The sequence below is a fragment of the Mixophyes fleayi genome, chromosome 5, assembly GCF_038048845.1.
Source record: "Mixophyes fleayi isolate aMixFle1 chromosome 5, aMixFle1.hap1, whole genome shotgun sequence".
Classification (NCBI taxonomy): Eukaryota; Metazoa; Chordata; class Amphibia; order Anura; family Limnodynastidae; genus Mixophyes; species Mixophyes fleayi.
Genome location: NC_134406.1, coordinates 14,199,227 through 14,218,929, shown reverse-complemented (window position 1 = coordinate 14,218,929; position 19,703 = coordinate 14,199,227). Strand labels below are relative to the sequence as shown.

The window sequence follows — 19,703 nt, the reverse complement described above, 5'->3', positions numbered from 1 at the left end:
GATAGTGTAGTGTATGATACATACTCTACAAATTTTAATCACCTTGCCGTGCAATATAATGATCTAAAACTAGGAATGAGCAAACCTAGTCATACTATTTGATGGTGACATTATAATGAGGAATAGGAAATTATGGTTTAGAGAAGAAAATGACATCAGCAGGCGCAATTATAACACACACATCGCCAATGTTAAAGGTTTGTTTAGTTGATTCACAAAAAATAAAGAATAAAATATTATAACTATCAGCTAAACAATTCCTGGAAAGCTTGCTCATATCAATGTGCTTTTCAACCTATGAGTTATGTATCATTAATTCAGAACAGGTCTATGGCAAAGGAATTTTTCTACTGTATGTGGTGTAACTACCCAATTTAAATGTTTAAAAGGTGTAAGCAATGTAAGGTGTCAATTATAGCTTTTTCCTTGACAGCCCTACGTGAAAATCCTTTGTCATTAAAACCTACATTCACCAGAAGGGCACTGCCGTGTAATTATGCCACAGATTATCTGCATATGTGCTTAGGATGTGATTTCCCAGAGAAAAGCTTTTAATCATACCCAGTATAGCTTTTTATTAATGGAGTGTTTATATATCAAACCATTCATGTGTAGCACTTGTAGTAATACTTCAAACGTGACCTAATCTCATTAATGGCTAAGAGTGTGAGGTTATACAAAGCATACACTACATGGGGGGGATTTGATTTATTGTACACTGAATTAGAAAATGTGTAGTATTTGTGAGTAATATTAACCAGTAGAGGGAGCCAAATAGATCATTATTATTATTATTATTATAATCGTTCTAAAACAATCTGAACATTCAGGACCCAACACACTGGAGAGCTCCCATTAATCTGGCACAGACAACCTCTCGCTGTAATATATAATTCAAACACGAGAGCAGTTTGAGAGATCTATTAATTGACCAAAAGACAAGTGTGTTGCTGAATTCGAGCTGTGCACTCAAGGAGATTGTCAGTATTCTTATTGAATGTCAATTATTGCCTATTACAATGGCTAAGGTAACAGCCCTGCCCGGATAGGTGAGATGAACCAGCTCTCACTTACATGGACCCGTGCATTTGTTCCAATCGATGATCAAGTCGATGATTGCAATTGCATGTTTGCATCAATTCACTACTGAGGCTTAGTTCACCCATGGCAAGCAATTTTTTTATCGTGTGAAATAAACATTTCCTATTTTACAACATGCATCCCCCACCCCAAATAGTAAAACCTTTACAAACTGTCATTTTATTTTCCTAAGGTAACTTGTTAAGCTATAGAAGACGATTGCAATAAGTATTTTAAAGGGTAAGCTGAGGTAGAGGTTCAGTGTATATAATAATAAACTGTGATTCATTAAACACACGCTTGGATGTTTAACAAGAGCATTGCTGATGTGTAAAGTCTGCTCTGTTAAGAAATCACATCAAATGGCTTTAAGGTAAAAAAAAAGTGATGGGTTCTAAGTAGAAAATGTAATGGAATTTTCGCACATGGAAGACAGAAGGGAATTTAGAAACAATGTACTTGGAATGGTGGATCTATATATACATCCATCCACCTACTGAAGGACAAGACCCTTTACCATTGTATAAAACAAAATACTGAGATTATTTAGGATTGCTGGTGGAATTATTGCTTATCACCTGTCAACAAAGAGCGATCTACAACCGCTGTTCTCACCATGCTTAGAGTGTGAAGGCAGAAATCATTGACTGTTCAGATGTCTAGGATTCAATAACAATAGGATCCACTGTATGTAGATAGACGCTTGGGGGAAACGTTTCAAACAACCACAAACACACACTCAAGGTACCTGATTGATGGAAGCTACTGCAAGCCTGGGGATTACCAACTGCATCACGATCTGTAGAAGGGAGGTTACCAATCCAGCCAATATAGCCCAGGTAAGGGGTAATGGAAGCATGCTGTAGGTAGCAAAAAGAGTGAAGAGTACATAGCCAATGCCGTCCCCTAAAAGGCCATATCCTAGACCAGCTGCCAGGATTTGGGTGGCCATTGCTAGCCATGTCACAACCCCACTGAACTGTAGATATGTATAAGATGTTGTGTCCTTCCTGACAACTACTAAGGCACAAATCACCACCTCGATTCCAGTGAAAAAGCCCAACAAGATGCCTTTGATGGGGTCCATGGGGGCAGAGGCCAACGTGAGATGGAGGATCAGTAAGGTGAGCTTGGTCAACACGTCCAGGATGTTCATCACCACTTCTGACTTGCGGCGTTGACCCAGAAAATAGCGCTGATAGAGCCTTTCTAAGTCTCTAGACTTGAAAGAGTTTTTTAAGGTTGGGAATATTACCCCTCTATAGGTGTAGCCCCAGTTCAAGAAGAAATCCGAATTACTGGGGGCGCAGTCTAAGTGAAGGAAGCCCAGGTCGCTGCTGGTTCTCTCTGGGAAGACTTTGGTCCCCCCATTGTTGTGTCTATCCCCACTGGATATCTTGCCGAATTGCCTATTGGCATTGGTTGAATAGGAGTCATCGGAAGAGATGGTTTTAGCGCTGCTTTGTTCATTAATAAATCTCTGCTCAGTTATATGCCTCACTGCGGTCTGCCAAAGTAGTCTTTTGGGTCTTGTGTTGCTGTTGATGGTAGGAGTCCTGTTGATGGTGTACAGTTCATCTGTGGCACTAGAGCACCTCACCTCAGATAGTTCCATGGTAGATCTATACAGCTCTTGTTGTTTTCTCCTTTGAAGTTTACTGAAATACATCTGTGGTCATGTTACTAGCCAAGCTATTTGGCTGGTGATTCTATTGGGTGTTTATTTTGCAATTCTATGTGACATGCTGCATTGATGTCCATAATCCCGGTATAATGTCCTTCACATTAAAGAGTAAGTTTAATGCCTCGACTGACATAGCAGAAACAGGCACTAAGTCCCTTCATCGTTATAAATCGTGGTCTGAAACCTCCTAAAGGTTAATCTTATAGCCGGATTTAATTTGCAAAGCAACATCAGATCTTCAAAAAAACTGGGATCAGTCTTGGAATCAAACAATGATGGTCCAGCATCGATATTGACATCTTTTCTGCCGAGGCACCAGCATGACAAGACTGAGGAGCATGCACATCATATGGATCTATAGGACACAGGTTGCTTAATAGCAGTTTATGTTATAATGATTATATTGACCTTGGTTTACAGGACATTGCATGCACCTTATCTACAGCAAAAATCATCAAGGTCTTTGCTAAGGTCATTAGGAAGTAGTAGGAGCGGGGGTGTAGAGGCAAGTGAGAGAATTGGGATAAATCCCTATGTTTGTGCATGCCAATTTGTGGAAAGTTGAGGCAGAGGACACTGGTGGGGAATAAATTGTGTTACTTGTCAGATGCTTGAGGTCACTGCTCTATGTACAGAAGTGCAATCCATTACAGGACACTGGAGACATCAGCGGGATCGCGTTACTTCCATCCTGCTGTCAGCATTAAACTCTCCAATACAAGGTGCTGCTGACCTCCAGGGGAAGCCTCAGCCAGAGCATCTGATCTGCTGCAGAGATCAACTTCACCCCTCTGCCGGGATTACTTTAATCCGTCCGAGTGAGAACCTGCAGCGATTTCTGAGCAGACTTCATCCCCAGTGCGGGCTGCTGCCTGCGGGAGCGCGGTCCTCGGCTGCCGGGGAGGAGAAGGGGGAGCGCAGGCGTCAGCGCATCCAGCCCGGTATAGAGATGGGAGCTCACAGCCCAGTATAGAGGGGATTACAGGAGTACAGACCTGCTGGAGGGGCGGGGCCTGGCAGTCAGCTGACCCACAGTGACGTCAGGCTCCATTCTCTTACCTCCCCAGGCATGTCACACACTACACATATCTTATATATCACTGTATGTCTGTATATCACTGTATGTCTATATATCACTGTATATATACTGTATGTCTATATATCACTGTATGTCTATATATCACTGTATGTATAGTGTATGTCTATATATCACTGTATGTCTATATATCACTGTATGTATACTGTATGTCTATATATCACTGTATGTCTATATATCACTGTATATATCACTGTATGTCTATATATCACTGTATATATCACTGTATATATCACTGTATGTCTATATATCACTGTATGTCTATATATCACTGTATATATACTGTATGTCTATATATCACTGTATGTCTATATATCACTGTATGTATACTGTATGTCTATATATCACTGTATGTCTATATATCACTGTATATATCACTGTATGTCTATATATCACTGTATATATCACTGTATATATCACTGTATGTCTATATATCACTGTATGTATACTGTATGTCTATATATCACTGTATGTCTATATATCACTGTATGTATACTGTATGTATATCACTGTATGTATACTGTATGTCTATATATCACTGTATGTCTATATATCACTGTATGTATACTGTATGTCTATATATCACTGTATGTCTGTATATCACTGTATGTATACTGTATGTCTATATATCACTGTATGTCTATATATCACTGTATGTCTGTATATCCCTGTATGTATACTGTATGTCTATATATCACTGTATGTCTGTATATCACTGTATGTATAGTGTATGTATATCACTGTATGTATACTGTATATCTATATATCACTGTATGTCTGTATATCACTGTATGTATAGTGTATGTATATCACTGTATGTATACTGTATGTCTATATATCACTGTATGTCTATATATATCACTGTATGTCTATATATCACTGTATGTATACTGTATGTCTATATATCACTGTATGTCTATATATCACTGTATGTATACTGTATGTCTATATATCACTGCATGTGTAGTGTATGTCTATATATCACTGTATGTATACTGTATGTCTATATATCACTGTATGTCTATATATCACTGTATATATCACTGTATGTCTATATATCACTGCATATACTGTATGTCTATATATCACTGCATGTGTAGTGTATGTCTGTATATCCCTGTATGTATACTGTATGTCTATATATCACTGTATGTCTGTATATCACTGTATGTATACTGTATGTCTATATATCACTGCATGTGTAGTGTATGTCTATATATCACTGTATGTATACTGTATGTCTATATATCACTGTATGTCTATATATCACTGTATATATCACTGTATGTCTATATATCACTGCATATACTGTATGTCTATATATCACTGCATGTGTAGTGTATGTCTATATATCACTGTATGTATACTGTATGTCTATATATCACTGTATGTCTATATATCACTGTATATATCACTGTATGTCTATATATCACTGTATGTCTATATATCACTGTATATATCACTGTATGTCTATATATCACTGTATGTATACTGTATGTCTGTATATCACTGTATGTATACTGTATGTCTATATATCACTGTATGTATACTGTATGTATATCACTGTATGTATACTGTATGTCTATATATCACTGTATGTCTATATATCACTGTATGTATAGTGTATGTCTATATATCACTGTATGTCTATATATCACTGTATGTATACTGTATGTCTATATTTTACTGTATGTATAGTGTCTGTATATCACTGTATGTATAGTGTATGTCTGTATATCACTGTATGTATAGCGTATGTCTATATATCACTGTATGTATAGTGTATGTCTGTATATCACTGTATGTATACTGTATGTCTATATATCACTGTATGTATACTGTATGTCTATATATCACTGTATGTCTATATATCACTGCATGTGTAGTGTATGTCTATATATCACTGTATGTATACTGTATGTCTATATATCACTGCATGTATACTGTATGTCTATATATCACTGCATGTGTACTGTATGTCTATAGATCACTGTATGTCTGTATATCACTGTATGTATATATATATCACTGTATGTATACTGTATGTCTATATATCACTGTATGTATACTGTATGTCTGTATATCACTGTATGTATAGTGTATGTCTATATATCACTGTATGTCTATATATCACTGTATGTATAGTGTATGTATATCACTGTATGTATATTGTATGTCTATATTTTACCATATGTATAGTGTCTGTATATCACTGTATGTATAGTGTATGTCTGTATATCACTGTATGTATAGTGTATGTCTATATATCACTGTATGTCTATATATCACTGTATGTATAGTATATGTATATCACTGTATGTATAGTGTATGTCTATATTTTACTGTATGTATAGTGTCTGTATATCACTGTATGTATAGTGTATGTCTGTATATCACTGTATGTATAGTGTCTGTATATCACTGTATGTATAGTGTATGTCTATATTTTACTGTATGTATAGTGTCTGTATATCACTGTATGTATAGTGTATGTCTATATATCACTGTATGTATAGTGTATGTCTGTATATCACTGTATGTATACTGTATGTCTATATATCACTGTATGTATACTGTATGTCTATATATCACTGTATGTATAGTATATGTCTGTATATCACTGTATGTATACTGTATGTCTATATATCACTGTATGTATACTGTATGTCTATATATCACTGTATGTCTATATATCACTGTATGTATAGTGTCTGTATATCACTGTATGTATACTGTATGTCTATATATCACTGTATGTATACTGTATGTCTATATATCACTGTATGTCTATATATCACTGCATGTATAGTGTATGTCTACAAATCACTGCATTAATAGTGTATGTCTACATATCACTGCATGTATAGTTTATGTCTACATATCACTGCATGTATATTGTATGTCTATATATCACTGTATGTATACTGTATGTCTATATATCACTGCATGTGTAGTGTATGTCTATATATCACTGTATGTATACTGTATGTCTATATATCACTGTATGTATACTGTATGTCTATATATCACTGCATGTGTAGTGTATGTCTATATATCACTGTATGTATACTGTATGTCTATATATCACTGTATGTATACTGTATGTATATCACTGTATGTATACTGTATGTCTATATATCACTGTATGTCTATATATCACTGCATGTATAGTGTATGTCTACAAATCACTGCATTAATAGTGTATGTCTACATATCACTGCATGTATAGTTTATGTCTACATATCACTGCATGTATATTGTATGTCTATATATCACTGTATGTATACTGTATGTCTATATATCACTGCATGTGTAGTGTATGTCTATATATCACTGTATGTATACTGTATGTCTATATATCACTGCATGTGTAGTGTATGTCTATATATCACTGTATGTATACTGTATGTCTACATATCACTGCATGTATAGTGTATGTCTACATATCACTGCATGTATATTGTATGTCTACATAGTGACAGGTGTATACTGCATACATATCACTGTATATTGTATCTCTACACATCACTGTATATATATTGAATACATAGTAAGACACTATATATATATATATATTGCCTATCTGTACCTTTCCCAGCAGGGAAATATACAGACAGGTTTAAGGATCCTGCATTTACCTTGAGGAAGGCAGTTTGTCACAGGTGCGCAACATGGGTGTGATTGCATTGTTTGTGTCTGTAAAAAGATTGTGATGTCTGGTGGGCGGGGCTTCCGACGCTGACTAGCAGGCGGACAATAGCTAGGACTGGTGGGTGTAGTTAGTGTCAGGAAGCTGTGAAACATATAACGTTTGTGTCATGCTGGTTTTATGCTGGAATCAAACAGCAACTGCTTAAGACGCCTGGAGTAAGGAGTCGCTTATTTGGTAATTCCTACAAAGTGGTGTCATCGTGGGATCTGAAGCCCAGCTGTCCACCCAGCCACACAGGCAACAAAAGTGTGATATCCAGAGAAAAAAATGTTTTTTTTGTGTGTTTTTCCCTCACTTTTTCTTTTCATTTTGTTCCTTTTTGAAAATGTTCTGTAGTTGTTGTTTTTTTCCTCTTTTCTTTTTGTTTGCTCTGGATACCAACTGCTACTCGATCAAACACTACAAATCAGGAATTGGCTTTTCAGTGTATGTGAAGGGAGGAGCAGTTTCGCTATTCCACTGGCCTGGATAGCAAGATGGAGGAAATTTTCCAAGCTTTTACCAATGCGGTTGCCAAACAGCAGGGCCAAATGTTATCCGTCCCCAAGTGGAAAGTAACAGATTGTTATGGGCGAAGCTCAGTCAGTTCCGAAAGAGTGAGCAGGAACCAGCTGTCTTGCACAAGATGACCTCCTCAGACTACTTTGAGGCATTTTGGTTGTTGTTTGAAAGGACGGCGACTCGGCTTAAGTGGCTATTAAATGAATGGGTGGCAAAACTGGCTCCTTAGTTAAGGGGCGAAGCCAGAAGGCCTATATGGATATGCCCAAGGACCAGACAGTGGACTTTCAGCAACTAAAGGCGTCAGCGATTCCATGACTGATGGTTTAGACGGGTGTGCAACGCGTGCCCAGTTGGCAGACCTGGAAAAATTAGCAAAAAGTTGGTCGGTGCCTAACCGAAATACATCGGTCAGAATATTAGAAATCTTGGCTATCGACCATTGCGGATCCTAAGTCAGGAATTATAGGATGGCTTCTACAGACCGCCCCTCAGTTATTTGCTAATTGCCCACCATGCTCCATTACATTGGATGCACACCAATAAGGAGGTTAATTCCAGGGTCACACGGTGGTTCTTGGTGTTACAACCTTTTAGCTTTATGGTGGAACATATACCTGGGGCTCTGCATAATAATGGCAAAAAGGGAATTTTTGCCAGGAAAAGAATCTGCTTCACCAGGTATTGCAAAGCTAAGGGAAAGGTGTGTGGAAAAGGTAACCAGAATAGGACCTTTTCAGCTTTTTAGCAGGGAAATGTACAGACAGGGTTAAGGATCCTGCCGTTACCTTGAGAAAGGAGTTTACTCACAGGTGCACAACATGGGCGTGATTGCTGTGTGTGTATGTGTGTGTGTGTGTAAACGGATTGTGAGATCTGGTGGGCAGGGCTTCCAATGCTGACTAGCAGATGGACAATAGGACTAATACCTAATTTTATATATATATATATATATATATATATATATATATATATATATGCAGAATGTCATGAAGAATGATTGGATGATTTGCAATTAATTTCAAAGTCCCTCTTTGCCATGACAATGAACTTTATCCAAAAAACAACCAGCTGACATCAGGTCAGTGATTCTCTCATTAACACAAGTGAGAGGGTTGATGAGGACAAGGCTGGAGATCACTCTGTCATGCTGACTGAGTTGGATTAACAGACAGTAAGCTTTAAAAGAAGGGTGGTGCTTGAAATCATTGTTCTTCCTCTGTTAACCATGGTTATCGGCAAGAAAATGCATGTAGTCATCATTGCTTTGCCCAAAAAGGGCTTCACAGGCAAGGATACTGCTGCTAGTAAAATTGCACCTAAATCAACCATTTATCAGATCATCAAGAACTTCAAGGAGAGAGGTTCAATAGTTGTGAAGAAGGCTTCAGGGTGCCCAAGAAAGTCCAACAAGCACCAGGACCGTCTCCTTAAGTTGATTCAGCTGCGGGATCAAGGCACCACCAGTGTAGAGCTTGCACGGGAATGGCAGCAGGCAGGTGTGAATGCATCTGCACGCACAGTGAGGCGAAGACTTTTGGAGGATGGCCTGGTGTCAAGAAGGCCAGCAAAGAAGCCACTTCTCTCCAGGAAAAACATCAGAGACAGACTGATATTGTTCAAAAGGTACAGGGATTGGACTGCTGAGGGTTGCTTCTCAGCCAAAGGAGTGGGCACACTCGCAATTTTGCCTAAGAACCAAGCCGTGAATAAATAATGGTACAAAAAAATCCTCCAAGAGAAACTTCTCCCAATCATCCAAGAACAGTTTGGTGATGAACAATGCCTTTTCCAGCATGATGGAGCACCTTGCCATAAGGCAAAAGTGATAACAAAGTGGCTCGGGGATCAAAATATCGAAATGGCCAGAAAACTCCCCAGACCTTAATCCCATAAAGAACTTGTGGTCAATCCACAAGAAGGGGGTGGACAAACAAAAAGCCACAAATTCTGACAAACTCCAAGCATTGATTAGGCAAAAAGGGGCGGCCATCAGTCAGTATGTCGCCCAGAAGTTGATAGGCAGCATGCCAGGGCGAATTGCAGAGGTCTTCAAAAAGAAAGGTTAACACTGCAAATATTGGCACTCATTAAATGCTTGTAAGTCTACTTTCTACTATAGCAACATCTGACAAAATGGTCTAAAAACACTGAAGCAGCAAACTTTGTGAAAACCAATACTATAGTATATTATTACATACAGTTTTTCAGCCTCTATGAAATATCTATATGTTTCACCTATAAGGTTTCTAGCATTTACATGCCAGTGACTTAGATGAAAAGTACTTGATGCATCCATGAAGTTAATACTATACAAACACGCAGCAAGCAATCTCTCATCATTGTCTACGTTATGTGTGTTCAGGTTTAGAGGGCAACCCTAATTCAACCCAAAATATTTAAACATACAATAATAAATGCTATCTTATTTCTTTCTTTGACATATCTCCTTAGCAACAATTTGTATAGGTTCCACTATATTACTCCGTGCATCATCTATATTTTTTCAGGGTATACACCATCATAGTGAAAACATTTCATTAAAAGTATAGATTTTACTAATAGATATTAGTTTATTTTTTTTTAAGTATTTTGGTTCGTATGCTTTTGTTTTTGATAATCAGTAGGTGTTGCTGCAGCTCACCAGACTTATAAGACTGTAAATAGATTTTTTCCCTTTCCCTGGGAGGAACTTTTGGTGAGAGTCTGCTGAATGCTGACACAAGCTTCTTGTGAACACTCTGATGCAATTGTTTGTCTGAAATATTTCCTCTTATATGAATGACTGAGGAGCCGGTGGACCCTTTCAGATGTTCCTGTTTTCAGTTTGTAGCATTGTATCACCAGTTTATATGAGTAGATTTAAACATTGATGGGTCGGGATCGCCATGAACTGCCTGTTTATTTGTTCACCTTGATAAGTAATGGTGCGAATGTCAAGCACAGAATTGTTTTGTTTTTGTTTTGCAGTATTCAGTTCCTTGTAACACATACATGTGCTAAGGTCACAATGTTTTGCCTGTGTATTCCTACACCTAGATAGCTAATGGCGCTAATGCAAAGAAGCAATGGCTTGGGATTGGCTGGCAATAAAAAAAAAACCTCTTGTGATTGGCTGGCCGGTGATTGGGATCCTGGGGCTTCCTGGCTGTAATCATTGAGCATTGGTCGGCCTTAGTGTGCGGGTCGGTATTTTTTTGTGTTGATTTTTTTTTCGTTTGAACTACTTTGAAGTCACTTTATTTAAAAAAAAATATTTAATAAAGTGAGGAGAGTCTTATATTCAATTAAAATGTATTTGATGACTGCGTGGGTGTTTTCCTGCTATTTTCTGCTGTTATTGAACTTAATGTTTAAGTAGTCATCTGAGTGTCTTTTCTATATCTTTTTAGCTATTTAGCAATTTATATTGTTTTTAGATGTATTTTATTGTGAATAGCTTTTACTAGTTTCTCATATTTGTTGAGTCTAATATTTTATAGCGCTCTTAAGTCACTGTTTTGTTTATATTATCTTTTTCTCCAATGAATTTTTATGATCTATGTATGTTATATTATATGTATATTTTATTTCTTACAGCTTATAGGTGCTTTCTAGATTTGAGGTATAGCTTTTCACTGTACCCTTGTCCTTTGACTGTAGATCCTAATATTATTTCCTCACCCTAGCAAAAATATTCCTATTTTTCCCTCAAATATATAACATAACATATATATGAATATATATGTTCATGGAGCACTGATTTTTTTACTACTACAGAGGTGACCTGTCCATGGTACTGAACATGCAAATGCATTTTTAAACAGGTGAAGTGACTTTATTTATGTTGTAAACACATTTCACAAAAACCTCAATCCATTTAAATAAGGGTTATCATACTGTAGAGGTTTGCAGCAAGGTTGGAGGTCTAAACTGAAATTATTAGGTTTCAAACACCCTTGGACAGCAATGAGTCTATTGTATTCTCTTAAAGAAAAAGACATTCAAAGTTTTTTTTTTTAAATGAACATTGATAAAATAAATAAATAAAATAATATTAGGCCACTAAAGTGATTATATGGTATCTTGCAGGGTTAAGCATTAAACCTTGTCCAGAAATGGAGAAGGTTCAATGTTCTTTGTCCATGTAAAGCACAGGACAAAGGACAAACTACTAGTTGACAGACAGTTGAGTTGCGACACTCAGTGTCAGGCAGTGGCAGTAAAGGCAAATAAAAACCTAGGATGCATAAAAGGGATAAATACATATAATAGTAAACATAATATTACTACTGTTTAAGTAGAAAATTGGGTACAATTGTGGGCACCACACTGTAAGAAGGAAATAGAAAGTGTGGCTGGATCACTTATAAATAACTTATGGTATAATTTTATTTAAAGGAAATAGCGCAGGGCACTTATTTATACAATTGCAAATGTACTTATTTATTATATTGTGTGTCTTGGTATATGAAATATCTTTATTCCTGAGACCAGGGGAGGAAATAAGTTTTTTGTTTTAACCTTTCTAGAGGAAACCCTAATTAGGCATATGTGGGGACGAAGTCTGTTTTGCTGATAGCAGGAAATGCTAACTAAGTCTTTTGATGTGAAGTGGCAAATGCTCGTTACCTGTATCCTGGTTAAAGTTAAAGGAAATCTCTGATCAATGTGATTTAGGATATCACAGATTACTGCAAATTTTGTTAAGTATAAAATGCATTTAAAATCCATGTTTAAAGAACATCTCACATCCTGATGTTAATCTTTGAATGAAATATTGCAGTCTGTACAGAGCCATCTGATCAGGGGGCTGGCTTACCCCCTGCCAAGACTAGTCTCTAAAACTGTATAAAAAGAGAGCCCTTGTACACTGAAATGTATCATTATAGTTTCTTCTGACCTCTTGATCACCGGTACCTTCAGCCAGTGTGACCTGTCCTTGTTAGGACTACTGGAGGCAAATAAACATCACTTGCTTCAAAGACCTGCTTGACAACTTCTCCCATGATGAAATTCCTGTGGCCTACAGATTAGACCCAAATATAATCCGTTCCCGGCTGTTCTGAGGTTTGGACACAGCTTTCCGGTACCACTGCTCTGCCCGCTACCCAGCAGCTCTGGTCAGTGTGACAGGCCAGGGGGAATCCATCCACAGCAACCCTGATCCATAGAAAGAGGTCAGGGGTACCAGCCCAGGTACACCAGCAAGGGGGTACCCTAGCAGCGACAGTTACCCAGAAGAACGCAGGTTCTGGATGCCGTTAAGGAGTCCAGTGGTGGCAGCAGCTTAAGCCCCTCCTACTGCGGTTAGAGGGTGCATTTGGGATAAAGAAAGGGAATGGTGGCAAAGTTAGCCCAGCCGGTTATCAGCAGCGACAGATAGCGTGGCATAGGCGGGTCATCCTGTCACAGAAGGGTTAAAAAATTATAAATAGAAATTATAAAAACTAGGTTTGTTTACTTTGGATAAAATGTGCCTTAAAGCTTTTTTCACATTTATCAAAGTACTCCTGGAAATGTTCTGGAAAGTCAAAATGTGCCACGTTTATATCGAATACTGATCTACGCCAGCTCAAAGCTGGTGCAAAAATGAAGTTTGGAAATAGTCGTGAGCCCCTTTGCACAGCACGGAATGACCCTAAAATGCCCCTCACTCATCAGTTGAGAAATCTTACTCCACAAAATATATTTTAACATTGACTAGGCACCTACTTGGAATTGTACAAGCCGCACCCTTACACTGCACCAACTCCTCCCATTGGCTGGTGTAGACCTCAATATAGTAACTCCTCCCACCACTGCTCCTCACATGCTCTACAGATAGGTGCTTCTTAAGTTTGTCCTATCTGTCACCAGTAGCGGCAGTAACAGCTAACCTTGTGAAATCGAGAGGGCTCCCTCATTAATTAGGTTGAATCATAGAAGGAGATTTCCACTATTCCACTACCATCCACTGAATGCAGATATATTTAGAGTGTAGCTTCCTTCTTACACTAATGCTAGGCCCCTCCCCAATGCATCGTATCATTGTGACATCATCAAGGGGGTGGTCCACAGTGCTACAAAGATCCCTTATATGTAAAATTAAGCCCATGCAGTTAAGTAGCAAAGCTTATATTTTCATTAATATTATGTAATCAGGATGAATTACTACATTTCAATACTAGGATATAGCAACTATAGAACATCATTGCTAATTAGAGTGCATATTAATATTAATACCTTATATCAAGCATTCCCTTTTAAGATTGCCGCTATATAAAAATAACATTAGCAGCCCTACTTAATTAGTGCTTTAATGTTACTAAAGATAGTAAATCAATTTTATTTTAAAGATATCTATTATTCACTATTTATTTTATAGCTACATTTAAACACATGTACCATATTAAATTGAAATCGAAAGGGCTTTGCCAGCACTAAATTAATCAGACAGAAATCTTTTATCTAATGCACAAAATAAATCTCTAGAGCATTTAAAATAAGTATATAATCTGGGCCATAATGTATGAGTAATCCAAAAATAAAAGGGGAGGGATTTAATTCCAGGCGAAGTCCCAACGGGGTCGTGTGGGATAAGACTCTATGGGATGTTCAATACCTAAAACATTGCTGATTTTTGCTCACACCTCAAAGAGGTGCAAAAGTCAGTTATGTTTTCTACAGGCTGTTCTGAATCGTCCCACAAATCTCCTTTGGTTAATGTACTATAGTGACAATAGTTGCATAGTTGGCAAATTATAACAAAAATACCTCTATCATCATCATCATCATCAACATTTATTTCTATATGACCAGCAATTACGTAACACTTTACAATTGGGAACAAACATTAATAAAACAATACTGGGTAATACATACAGACAGAGAGGTAAGAGAATCCTGCTCGCAAGCTTACAATCTATAGGACAATGGGAGTTTGAAACACAAGGGTAAGTGCTACATCATATTGCACATTGGACCAGCTAGAATGCAAAGGTAAAAGTTTTGAGAGGGCTGTGATCAGTCACACAGTGTCACTCACCGGAGTGTGAGTGCCTCCACTCTGGTACGTGGTTCTCCATCTTTCCCGCTCACACCTGTGTAGAACCGCGGCCGTCCGTCATCCTGTCGCACTGGGCATGCGCAGGTCCCTTTAACAACTACACCTGACCACTAATGTGATTGATGGATCAATCACCACTCCCTACTTAAGGCACCTGCAGCCTTAGGTAGTGGCCTGATCTTGCAGTCTCACTCCCAGTGAACTTCTATAGGTGTGTGCAGTTTCCAAACTGCTTCCAGCTCTACTCCTGTGTGCAGTTTCCAAACTGCTTCCAGCTCTACTCCTGTGTGCAGTTTCCAAACTGCTTCCAGCTCTCTTTTTTTTTTTAAATCTGTAAACATTTTCTGTTCTTTTATCTAGACACTTTGAATGTACTTCAAACATTCACTACTAAACCGTAGACCGCCATCCTTTTCCCATGGTTGTACTATTAAACAACTTGAAACAAGTAAAGTCTTCAAAGTTTTAGCTTTGCAACATATAATTTACTGGATTTTAGGTATTAAGTTTTGAACCAAAGTGGTTTGCTAGTTAAATATCCCAATTATTACCTGAAATGGCCTTTTTACTTCTGAATTAAAATGTATAAAACTAAAATGTTCATTCTGCAGTTTCCTTCTTTTATTAATTTACATTAAGAGTTGTAATCTGTTTTGTGCTCTGGCTTTCTGAAAGCCCATCTCTTTATTAAAGCTTACCCTATTCTCTATTATACCACCCACACTAATGTACCCTCCCAACTGTCCCAATATCCACTCTCTACTCTTGTTTGAGCTGTGCCATTTTCCAATTAGTAGCTCTCTCATAAGCAAGGCCCTTCTTACCTTTTATTTTCACGTATGAATTTATTTTACCTACCTTGTGTGTCCCTGTTTTATGTATATCCTGTTTTCACCACAGTCCGGCACTGCGGAACACTGTTGTGCCTTACAAATCAAGGATAATTATAATAAAATGGATTGCGTTTTCCAAAAGAGTTTCTGGGTAGACTATTCTCTAAATCTCACTATAATATATTTAAACTTGTTCCTCAAAACTGTCCATATTAGTACCAAGTTTTCCTCACCATTGTCAACTGATAGAAGGGGATGTTTATTCTTTATATCTTCATATTGCAATGTAAATAGCTTTTAGCATCAATTTCTTTGACATATGTTTGCTATTTATTGCTCTATGTGAAAACATATTGCTGGCATCCAACATCAGATTCAAAAATCCAATCCTATATTTATCAATATCATAGGTGAATTTAAGGTTAAGATAATTTTGGCCAATATATTCTAATATTATTATTTATTTTTTTTAAAAAACACCTCTTTTCTAAACTGCCAGATTATTATAATACTATCAGAAATATAATGATTGAACAGCCTAGTATGTTTTGCAAAATGCTTCTTTTGTTCCTAACCAGACAATTTCTCTCCGTTATCCATAAGCAAATTAGAGAAGCTAGGAGCAAATTGTGTTCCCATTGCTGTTCCACAGCACTGGAAGTAAAATTGGTCCAAAATGTGAAATAATTTTGGGTCAAATACATTTCCTATTGAGTTATGTATAACATCCTTATGCTCATTGGGGCTATTGCCATCCCTTTTCACCCTTGGTCATATAATATCAATGTATACAGTGATCATGTACATCTATAGTTACCCATTGGTAGACTGCCTCCCATATACAAGCTACGCAAAGTTGGAGCCCTGAAGTTATAGCTATCAAATATGATTCTAGGATAATAATGTATATTTTAAAAACATATGTATGTATTCAGACAGATCTTAGTTTTTTGAATCGATAATAGCTACAATAAGTCTGCCTGGGGGATTTGTTAGGAACTTGTATATCTTTGGTATTTGGTAAAACTTAAAAATAATAGGATTCTGATTTAGTAGTTATGCATATTTAAGTTAATCAGTTATATCACTAACAATGTCACCAAAAACTAGCATTTATTGTTTATAAATTAATTCTGATTTAATCTGAAGGTCACCTTCACACATTTCCTGTAAGTCATTTTTACTGGTTTGTAGAAATAGCTACAAAGTTCCCTGTAGAATCTAGCGGATAAAACTTAGATTTTGTCCCGAATCCCAGCTAATTTAGAGTTGAATGTATTTGTCTAAGGTAGGTATGTCAAACTCAAAACCCAATTGGGCCAAATAATCAAAGTCTAAGATTGTGTGGGCCACAAGTAAACTAAAAGAAAACAAACAAAAAAAAACCAGCCATCATCAGCACAAACAGGTAATACATTTGATAAACAATGGACAAATTTGCCTATAAATGTACTTGAACACCAACTTTTCAAACCAATAATAATAATGTTTTGAGCACAAACGGTCACAGATTACCCAGTACCAAGCAGTTCGCTTGAATTCCGAAAGCGTACTGTTCTGAGTGTGTGTGCGCAAACATACAGCATGGGTGGGGGGAGACGAGCGGAATCGGCGCCCACGTGCCATGTGACACTGACGGGGAAAGTTTACTGAACTCACACGCAAACTTTCTGTTGTATTCAGTGACTTTTTAAGTCATGTAACCGAATAAAATAAAACGCCGGCCACATTCCTCTTGTTTTCCCGTAGTAATGCGGGGCCACAAGAAATATGCATTTGGGCCGCGAGTTTGACACGTCTGGTGAAAGGTATGTATTTCCATATTGCGCATGAGCACCAACTCCGCAATGGCATATGTCTGTATGTACTTTTTTTGTGTATGACTGACTTGTGTCTCCTTACGCCCGAAGAGACATTACTGGGGTGGGCAGTAGACGTGTTCCCATAATTGTGACACAATTAGATGTGTACCCATCTGCAGTTGCAGAGTGTTGGATTTGATGATGCTTATTAGCAGGTATATCTAGCCTCTGCTGATTGGATGATTGCGTATTGACCTCTACATCCAATAGTGCTTAATTCTTTAACATGACCACTATATTATATGAATTTGTGGCTGCTTATTCTCAGTACTTAATTTACTTTTCCGTTGCACTATTCCAGGAAAGAAAATTCCCCTTTGATTTGAAAAGGGAAACAATGGATGTTTGTATTTAATTTAATTTGCATTTAATTCCATTTTTCATGCAACCTACTACTTTTGCATTTATTAATAGCACTGTCAAAACAATATTTTTTCCTGTGTATATCACACATTATATTATTATACTGTGTGTAAAATAAGGTAACTTTGTGAATGGCGCAAATGCTGCTGTTTTTGAACTGGATCTATCTTGAGATGCGTCCGACTGAACATTTGAACTCAAATATGCTATTTTTACAGGGGTATGTTCTAGATGTATAAACCTCTAACTGAGCCCCTCAGACTTTAAGGTTGGTGAAACTGTTTTGGCCTTTCTCAATGAAGCGTCATTTCTATTCTCCTCCATGTTAGTGTTTTAATAACATTGTTAAGGCTCGAATGTAGATCGAGATAGTTTAGTCTAAGTTTTACACTATCGGGCCACCTACTTTTGTCCTTGTACATCTCCTTCTGTGTGTGCAGTTGTGTGTTTATCCTGAGGTGTTAGAGGAATACCCTGAAAACTCTGGGGTATATGAAATTTCCACGTGCTGCTGGGGAAAGTGAGGAGCTCACAAAAAATGGAAAATGGAGGAACTCCGGCTCCTCAACTCTACAACGGGGGTGTCACATGATCTGTATGTTGGTGATGAGCAGCTAGCAAGGTAAGGAAACTGTTCATGCAAATATTAATTACATAAAAATCAAATCCATTGCTTTTATTATCCTCTATATAGCGTTATAATATTATGCAGCGTTTTACAGAGAATGAATGATCATTCACATCAGTCACTGTCTCAGTGGAGCTTACAGCCTAAATTTTCTACCACACACACGGGGTCAATGTAGTCAGAGGACAATTAACCTACCAATATGTTTTTGGACTGTGGAAGGTACCTGGAGCACCGAGATGAAACCCACAAAGTCATCATCATCAGCAGCTATTTATATAGCACCACTAATTCCGCAGCGCTGTACAGAGAACTCACATCAGTCCCTGACCCAATGGAGCTTACAGTCTAAATTCCCTAATATACACAGACAGAGCAGCTATGGTGAATTTGTTAGCAGCCAAGTAACCTACCAGTATGTTTTTAGAGTGTGGGAGGAAACAGGAGGGCCTGGAGGAAACCCACGCAAACACGGGGAGAACATACAAACTCCACACAGATAAGGCCATGGTCGCGAATTGAACTCATGACAAGAGTTCTGTGAGGCAGAAGTGCTAACCACTGAGCCACCGTGCTGCCAACATATAAAGTCATGAGGATTCCAGTTATGTGTTCCATCACAGAACACTTTCAAAATAACTCTTGTGACACAAACCACATAATTGCCCTCCAGATTGGCAGAAGTGACTTCACTACTCTCTAGGCATAAGTTATTAAATCTCTACTCTCCAAATATAAGGGTATATTTGATATACTATTTTAAATTTATGACCATAATACTTGTGTTGAAATATATATGTACATGTGTGTTAGGGGCTACAATCTTCTATATTTACATGTATCTATAGAGAGAAAGAGAGAGAGAGAGGGGGGGGAGAGATTGTTGGTTGTTAAAGGATTAAGTAGACTTGGGTGGT

At 37.6% G+C, this 19,703-nt stretch overlaps 1 protein-coding gene across 2 annotated transcripts in view; it reads right to left on the bottom strand.

Annotated features, from left to right (window-relative positions):
• Positions 1-3,746, bottom strand: part of ADCY8 (adenylate cyclase 8) — a 204,927-nt gene extending 201,181 nt beyond the window's left edge. For both annotated transcript variants that reach the window (XM_075211702.1, XM_075211704.1), the window contains exon 1: positions 1,829-3,746. In XM_075211702.1, coding sequence (XP_075067803.1) covers positions 1,829-2,749 — 921 coding nt within the window. In that variant the 5' untranslated portion in view covers positions 2,750-3,746. The remainder of the gene's footprint in view (positions 1-1,828) is intronic.
• Between the last annotated feature and the right edge of the window lie 15,957 nt (positions 3,747-19,703).